The sequence below is a fragment of the Balaenoptera acutorostrata genome, chromosome 9, assembly GCF_949987535.1.
Source record: "Balaenoptera acutorostrata chromosome 9, mBalAcu1.1, whole genome shotgun sequence".
Classification (NCBI taxonomy): domain Eukaryota; kingdom Metazoa; phylum Chordata; class Mammalia; order Artiodactyla; family Balaenopteridae; genus Balaenoptera; species Balaenoptera acutorostrata.
In genome coordinates this window covers 102750284-102758480 of record NC_080072.1, presented here as the reverse complement: position 1 = coordinate 102758480, position 8197 = coordinate 102750284, and the positions used below count along the sequence as shown (strand labels likewise).

Sequence of the window (8197 nt, the reverse complement as noted above, 5' to 3'; positions counted from 1 at the left end):
AAGTGACCAGAAGGGAAGGTTATCCGTTCAGCTTTCTGTAATCACTGCTACTAGGTGGGATACCCCAAACCCGTGGATTTGGGCACCCATTCTATTTTCCACCGGTTCAAATCTTGTAGGTAGTTCAGAGGTTAGTTTAAAAAGCTGCAAAATGTAGGGTGTGGTTCAGAGATTGTACTCGATAAATTGGGTGGGGAGAGGAAGTCTGCAGATGCTAAAGAAAATTGCAAGAATTATACATCTTTCTCTGCAGTTCGAGCTACACGTGTTTTCAGGAAGGAAATTACTAATAAAAAAAGACCAAAGATTCTGGAATCAAGAGCTAGGTTCTACTGTAGCTCAGCCAGATGTTTAACTTCCCACAAATAACATCTCTAAACCTCATTTCTCTCCTAACACAGGAATGAATGATCTCTCTCTCAGAATCGTTTTGATGATTAAATGAAATAACAAATGAAAGCACATTGTACCCTGTGAAAGCATCATATAAAACGAACTCCTTGGGAAGTGGGGAGAATTTAGGTACGTACCTCCAAGGACTCAAGCCCACATTTTCCCCCAGAAGGCAAATACAGAAAGGACATCCTTTGATCCAATATTCGAATCTTGTCTCTAGGCTTTACTGGCTTTGACAGGGACAAGGTATCTCTCGTCTGACAGCCTTTCTCGAAGTCTGGAGACCTTTCTAATTCCAGACACGCCACTAAAAGTTCTGCTAGGTAGTCTTAAAGAAAAATCTTTTCACCTATTTGTGCCCACTCATCTACTAAATAGGAATACTACCTGCCCAGCCTGTTTGAAAGCGCTCACTAGAAAGCATTCAACGTGCTGAGAAAGGCTTAGAATGACAAGGCCCCAAACACCGCATCATGCGCCGCAATTTGAAATTCCAGGTACACTGTTTTGTGCACTCCACTCGTTCAGTAATATTCTCAAGGCGTTTCTGCCTGGTTTCTCGCTTAGCTTTTGCCGAAAGTCAAGGCAGGAAAGATATTACCTCGAATTACTGAAAGTAGGAGGCTCAGGAAGGCTCAATCAAGGACACAGGGCTACCGGAACCGAGGTTCCTCACGCCTGGTTCACTTACAATGAAAGAGCTCCCTAGCTTTTCTTTTTTTTTAAACAAATAACTGAGAAGTGCGGGGGCCCGGGCGGGTGGAGAAGGGGCCGAGCCAAGAAGCCGAGTCTATTCTCGGTGGGCGCTGGGGGGTGACGGAGGCATCCGGGCTCCAAGAAGCGGGTTTAGCCATCTGTTTCGCTGAGGATCCAGACACAGCATCGGACCCTGGAGATTGAGAAGTCGGGCCCCTCCGCACTCTGCGTCGGGGTCAGCCGTCCTCCAGCTACCACAATGAACAGAGGGTCCCGGGGGCCTGCCCGGCTAACCTGTCGCATCCCGCGCAGAGGCGAGACACCGCGGCGGCCGGCCGGCTCCTTCCATCCCCAGATCTGGGTGCCACTGGGCAAGTTACCCTCGCAGCACCCTGGGGGCGGAAACTTCGGCCCCGTCGCTCGGGGTCAGTCCTAGGACAGAGCCACGCTGGCTATGTGGGTGTGTGGAACCCCGGAGGGCCTAGAAGACCATCTACAAGGCCGGGGTGGGAGTAAGGGAAAGAGAATGGTGGGGGAGGGGCGCAACCACCTTCGCGGCCATCTTGTCCTCGCTCCACTTCCGCCTTCTCTCCGGGGCTGCCGGCGCCGGACCCCTCCCTGTAGGCCCTGCGCTCTCGCTCCCGGGGGTTCCGCAGGAGCCAGATCGCCGATCGCGCTGCTCTCATTGGTTGGTTCCAAGTTGGCCCGCCCCTCTTCCTCCCCCTCCTTCGTCCCTCCCGCCTGCGCTTCCTGGGGCGCATGCGCAGAGGCAGACGAGCCCTTCCCCCGCGCCCGGGGTGACTGAGGAGTCCCGCGCGCGCGGGCTCCGTCGGCCCCACCCTCCCTTTCCCCGGGGCCTTTCGGACAGCGGGGGCGAGAATGAAAGTTCCAGAACGCTGCGGTGAGTGCGTCATCGCTAGGCGGGGCGGGCTGGGGCGGGAGAGGGGAGGACCGAAAGGTAGAGCCGGGTTCGTCATTGGGGCTTGCGGAGGTGGCCGCGCGCCCATTGGCCGAGGAGCCGAGATGGGCACTGGCAGGGGCGGGCCCCTTCTGGAAGGTTCTGAGGCAGGGTATAAGAGACGGGGCGGAGGACGGAAACCGGTCTCGTTGAACGCGGCGGCAGCTGTGTAGGTTGCTGTATCCTCCTCCAGTGGACCCGGACCTGCGCTCCAGGTAAGTTAAGGTCTCTGTCTTCCAAGGCTTTTTGCGGCTTCTTGGGAGCCTGCCGCCCGGCTCAGGCTACATAGGTTTGCAGCGGCCCGGGGCCTTCTGAGCGTGTCAGGCAGGGTGCGTGCGGCGATTTCTTTGCCCGGCTGGGGAGCTTTGTTTCCGAGCGGAGGCAGCCTCCTTGGGGTACAATCGGGGCGGAGGGCGGGCCGCCCGGAGGGGGAGGAGGCGGCGCCCGTTTGCGGGGCGTGGAACCGGCGCCTTAGAGCTTGCCGTTCCCTGTTTCCTTGTTTCAGGACCCATTCTTCTTAAAGGAGGAAGTCATAATTGGCACGCGCCCAAGGTGGGGGAGGGGGCTTCGGACTCTTGCAGGCCTTGCTGTGTTGAGCAGGGCGGGGGTGGGGGGAGGGCTAAGGTTCAGCCCGGGGCATGGGACCACGTGCTCAGGTGTGGCGCAGACCCTCCTGGCAGGTGCGTGCTTTCGTCTGTGGCGGGCTCTGCGGTTCGGACGGCAACCTTACTGCGGCACGCCATGCCTGCTCTGACCCTCCCGCGTGGTTATTTCCGATGAGAGCAGTTTCTGGGGCGAGGTTCTAAGCATAATTTGCAGAGCGGTCGTATCTGGTAGCGTTGACTTGGTAAACGTTTTCTAAGTGCTTGATCCGCCTTTCAAACCATGGGCTTTTTTTTTTTTTCCCCCTCCCAGCAACCATGTCTAAGGGACCTGCAGTTGGCATTGATCTTGGCACCACCTATTCTTGTGTGGGTGTCTTCCAGCACGGAAAGGTGGAAATAATTGCCAATGATCAGGGGAACCGAACTACCCCAAGCTATGTCGCCTTTACTGATACCGAACGATTGATCGGTGATGCTGCGAAGAACCAAGTTGCAATGAATCCCACCAACACGGTGTTTGGTAAGCCAGTACATCTTTATGGTGTGAACTTAAGTGATTTCGGCGGTATGTAATCTGAGAAGCTGTCTCCGAAGGTTGTTAAACGTGAGGCGGCCACGAAAGCCCCGAGAATAGGAAGTTATCCGTAGGAAACTTCAGTGATTATCCCTTTAAGGCTTAAGGTTTGCGGCATCTTGGTCATTCAAAATTTGAATCTATAGGCATTTGGTCTTGGAATGGGGGGCCAAGTTCTTAGTGGAAAGATGTAATGAAATTCAAGGTAACGTTTGTATTGATACTTTTTGCAGATGCCAAACGCCTCATTGGACGAAGATTTGATGATGCTGTTGTCCAGTCTGATATGAAGCATTGGCCCTTCATGGTGGTGAATGATGCAGGCAGGCCTAAGGTTCAAGTAGAATACAAGGGAGAAACAAAAAGTTTTTATCCAGAGGAGGTGTCATCCATGGTTTTGACAAAGATGAAGGAAATAGCAGAAGCCTACCTTGGGAAGGTGAGTAGTGCAGAGTACTGCAGGGAGAGGATATAGATGGGGATTACCAGGTTTCCTGATAATGTGGAGTAAGAGTGAGCAGTAGATAAAGCTATCAAAACGGGTGGTAAAACCAGAACTTTATTTGAGGATGTATCTTTGTATGTCCAAATAGATGATATAGTGGTTAAGTTTTTTTTTTAACATCTTTATTGGAGTATAATTGTTTTACAATGTTGTTAGTTTCTGCTATATAACAAAGTGACTCAGTTATACATATACATATGTTCCCATATCTCTTCCCTCTTGCATCTCCCTCCTTCCCACCCTCCCTATCCCACCCTCTAGGAGATCACAAAGCACAGAGCTGATCTCCCTGTGCTATGCGGCTGCTTCCCACTAGCTATCTATTTTACGTTTGGTAGTGTATATATGTTCATGCCACTCTCACTTTGTCACAGGTTATCCTTCCCCCTCCCCATATCCTCAAGTCCATTCTCTAGTAGGTCTGTGTCTTTATTCTTGTCTTAAGTGGTTAAGTTTTCATCTCTTTTCTTCCTAGACTGTTACCAATGCTGTTGTCACAGTACCCGCTTACTTTAATGATTCTCAGCGTCAGGCTACCAAAGATGCTGGAACTATTGCTGGGCTCAACGTACTTAGGATTATCAATGAGCCAACTGCTGCTGCTATTGCCTATGGCTTAGACAAAAAGGTAAGTACCATGTTTTATGTATGCGTCACTCAAGATTGGTTTGAGTCACCACAAATAATAGGTATGAGAATAATTTGTGTTTTAATTGCAGGTTGGTGCAGAAAGAAATGTGCTGATCTTTGATTTAGGTGGTGGCACTTTTGATGTGTCAATCCTCACTATTGAGGATGGAATCTTTGAGGTCAAATCTACAGCTGGAGATACCCACTTAGGTGGAGAAGACTTTGACAACCGGATGGTCAACCATTTTATTGCAGAATTCAAGCGCAAGCACAAGAAGGACATCAGTGAGAACAAGAGGGCTGTCCGCCGCCTTCGTACTGCTTGTGAGCGTGCTAAGCGCACTCTCTCTTCCAGCACCCAGGCCAGTATTGAGATTGATTCCCTCTATGAAGGAATCGACTTCTATACCTCAATTACCCGTGCCCGATTTGAAGAACTGAATGCCGACCTGTTCCGTGGCACACTGGACCCTGTGGAGAAAGCCCTTCGGGATGCCAAGCTAGACAAGTCTCAGATCCATGATATTGTCCTGGTGGGTGGTTCGACCCGCATCCCCAAGATTCAGAAACTTCTACAGGACTTCTTCAACGGGAAGGAACTGAATAAGAGCATCAACCCCGATGAGGCTGTTGCTTATGGTGCAGGTAATCTTTCTATCCTAGTTAAGCAGTTTAACAGGCAGCCTATTGGGAAGCCTTAGCTAACTGATTTCGCTGTGATGAATGATCTTTAAACATTCGTGGTTTCCACCGAAAGCCGTAGCTAATGATGGCAAAACTTCCTTGGATGTCTGAGCGATTGAGAATAGTTAGTTACATAATGAGTTGTACTGCGTTTTATTTAAATTTTTCTTTTTAATCATGTAGCTGTCCAGGCAGCCATTTTATCTGGAGACAAATCTGAAAATGTTCAAGACTTGCTGCTGTTGGATGTCACTCCTCTTTCCCTTGGAATTGAAACTGCTGGTGGAGTCATGACTGTCCTCATCAAGCGCAACACCACCATTCCTACCAAGCAGACGCAGACCTTCACAACCTACTCGGACAACCAGCCCGGTGTACTCATTCAGGTATGTTTCTCTGTGGCCTAGATTACTCGAGGGCCTATAAAACTGGGGAAGACTTGTTCCGCTGTGATGATGGATTCCAAAACCATTCGTAGTTTCCACCAGAAATCCTGTGTTGGCCAATTCCTTCCTTGGATGTCTGAGCGATCAGTCTTTCCTAATCAAGCTTATACAAATCTGAAGTAGCACAGATATTTGTGATTTTTCTTTCTTTTTTGTGTTTTTATTGAAATTTTGAATTTATTTCTTATTTCAAAACAAGGTTTATGAAGGTGAGCGTGCCATGACCAAGGATAACAACCTGCTTGGCAAGTTTGAACTCACAGGCATACCTCCTGCCCCCCGTGGTGTTCCTCAGATTGAAGTCACTTTTGATATTGATGCCAATGGTATCCTCAATGTCTCTGCTGTGGATAAGAGCACAGGAAAAGAGAACAAGATTACCATCACTAATGACAAGGGTAAGTTCGGGCAGTATTTTGTGAGCGTGCTAAGCGTGCACTCTTCCAGCACCCAGGCCTGTATTGAGATTGATTCCCTTTACGAAGGAGTCAATTTCTGTATCTCTGTTACCCATACCTGATTTGAAGACTCGAATGCTGACTTGTTCCGTGGCACCCTGGACCCTGTGGCACTCATACCTGCTTATTTTAGAGGCAGAATTTGGTTCATAATGGTTTTATTTTCCACGTGTTTCTACTCCTACCCCAAAGGCATTTAGCCAAGAGATCATACTTAGTTGCTAAATGGAGTTGCAGGGTGATGGTGCAGAACTGCAGGTGATTGTCTTGCCTAAAAGGTTGGTTAATTTTACAGGCCGTTTGAGCAAGGAGGACATTGAACGCATGGTTCAGGAAGCAGAGAAGTATAAAGCTGAAGATGAGAAGCAGCGGGATAAGGTGTCTTCGAAGAATTCTCTTGAATCCTATGCTTTCAACATGAAAGCTACTGTTGAGGATGAGAAACTTCAAGGCAAGATTAATGATGAGGACAAACAGAAGATTCTTGATAAGTGTAATGAAATAATCAACTGGCTTGATAAGAACCAGGTTTGTAATTTCTGTTGCCAAAAATTTGAGGGTGTGGGGTTGGGTGTGTAGGGCTTTAGCAAAAGCTTAGGTGGGTAGGTGGGTTTTACAAATTTGTAGGGTCACGATGATGAATGGTTCAAAACATTCGCGGTTTCCACCAGAACTACAGATGTTGGCAACTTCCTTCCTTGGATGTCTGAGTGACCCAAGATCTTAAACGTTAACTTCATGTGCTGTTGTGTGTCTAGTGTGTCAGATTGATTACATCAGGCTTAAAGAGTCTTCTGTTTGAAGAACTTGTAGTAAAGTATTTTTTTCTCCTCAGACTGCAGAGAAGGAAGAATTTGAACATCAGCAGAAGGAACTGGAAAAAGTCTGCAACCCCATCATTACCAAGCTGTACCAGAGTGCAGGAGGCATGCCAGGAGGAATGCCCGGAGGGATGCCCGGGGGCTTCCCTGGTGGTGGAGCTCCTCCGTCTGGTGGTGCCTCCTCTGGGCCCACCATTGAAGAGGTTGATTAAGCCAGCCTAGCATAGGTGTAGCATTGTTCCACACAACATTGAAGGACCCAAATTTGTAGCAAATTCCATGGCAGTTTTAAAGTTGAGCTGCTGCAGTAAACTGGGCATTCTTGATACTTGAACGTGGAGTGTGTGCACAGGGAAAGGAAATAACATTGCACTTTACAAGCACTGTATTGTAAGTGGAAAATGCAATGTCTTAAATAAAACTGTATTTAAAATTGGCACCATAAAATTGTTTTGACTCTGTTTACAAGGGCAGTAAGGTAGTGTTTGGTTTTGGGGGTTGAACTTCTTTCTGGCCTAAGTATTACAGCAGTATCTGGGTTGTCAATGACAGATTGTTCAGTCTAAGCAACTGCCTGAATTTTTAAGGTGTAAAGAGTGGGAAAATGTGTAAACTTTTTGCTAGCTAGGCTCATTTAGTACTAAGTCTACATAAGTGTTAGTGTAGTTTGAACTACAGATCATTGTGCTTTCCAGTGTTTGTGTTAGACTGGAAAGGGGCATCCCAAATATTTTTTAGTGTTCCATGTGGTTTACTGAAAATATCTGAGGGTTCAAAAGAGGATAAATTTGAGGCCAAAATTAGGACAAGGAAATATACCAAGTCAGAAGTAACAACATGTGGTGTACACAGGCGACTTCAGGTAGAGTGTCCGTCTGAAATCCTTTAATCCATGGGCAGAGGTTTCTGTTTTCTCACCTGAGTATTAAGGGCTGGGAGTTAATAGAGCTGGCTGTAAGGTTGGCATAGTGAGGGCCCTTTCACCCTTTGTAACCGACTTTAAAGAAATTGAGTGTCTAATTCTGATCTCATCTTAAATCATAGCTAACCTTAACTCAGCAACTTCAGGCAGAACAGTTGTGCTTACCAAGCCTAATTATGCTGGACTGTCTTTAGGTAAGCTTGCTTAGGAGCAAAGGCCTTCTCATTGGTTCTTTGTTCATTGGGCTATTGGTATGTTAGCTTGAGTTGACAGGCCAGAAGGTATTGCACCTGAGAGTGAATCCTTTAAAGTCATCCTTGTGTGAGATGGGCCTGCTTAAACCTCAAGGTTTGCTCATGAGACCGGCTTAGTGCCAACCAGCCACCTAGTGGTCACTTAGGAAAAATCTCAGTTCTGGTATGGTGGGATGTCTTGGGTCACAGTTCATTCTCAGCAGAATGACCCAATCTTAGTTTCTACTTTAGCTCTTCTTCCTCAACCT

At 48.0% G+C, this 8197-nt stretch overlaps 1 protein-coding gene and 1 non-coding gene across 2 annotated transcripts; both read left to right on the top strand.

Moving 5' to 3' along the window:
- Positions 1-2135: 2135 nt before the first annotated feature.
- On the top strand, positions 2136-7212 carry HSPA8 (heat shock protein family A (Hsp70) member 8). Its single transcript, XM_007196705.2, has 9 exons — positions 2136-2265; positions 2966-3175; positions 3463-3668; positions 4210-4362; positions 4454-5009; positions 5232-5434; positions 5694-5892; positions 6248-6480; positions 6788-7212. The coding sequence occupies exons 2-9, from the start codon at positions 2971-2973 to the stop codon at positions 6983-6985; spliced, it is 1953 nt and encodes a 650-aa protein (XP_007196767.2). The 5' UTR covers positions 2136-2265; positions 2966-2970; the 3' UTR covers positions 6986-7212.
- Positions 5493-5578, top strand: LOC114235817 (small nucleolar RNA SNORD14). Its single transcript, XR_003621898.1, has one exon. It is a non-coding gene; the product is annotated as a small nucleolar RNA SNORD14 (small nucleolar RNA).
- Positions 7213-8197: the final 985 nt, after the last annotated feature.

Coding starts and splice junctions, on each gene's coding strand:
- HSPA8 (XM_007196705.2), top strand. CDS start 2,971: ATGTCTAAGGGACCTGCAGTTGGCATTGATCTTGGCACCACCTATTCT. Junction 3,669..4,209: donor CAGAAGCCTACCTTGGGAAG/GTGAGTAGTGCA, acceptor TTTTCTTCCTAG/ACTGTTACCAATGCTGTTGT. Junction 4,363..4,453: donor CCTATGGCTTAGACAAAAAG/GTAAGTACCATG, acceptor TTTTAATTGCAG/GTTGGTGCAGAAAGAAATGT.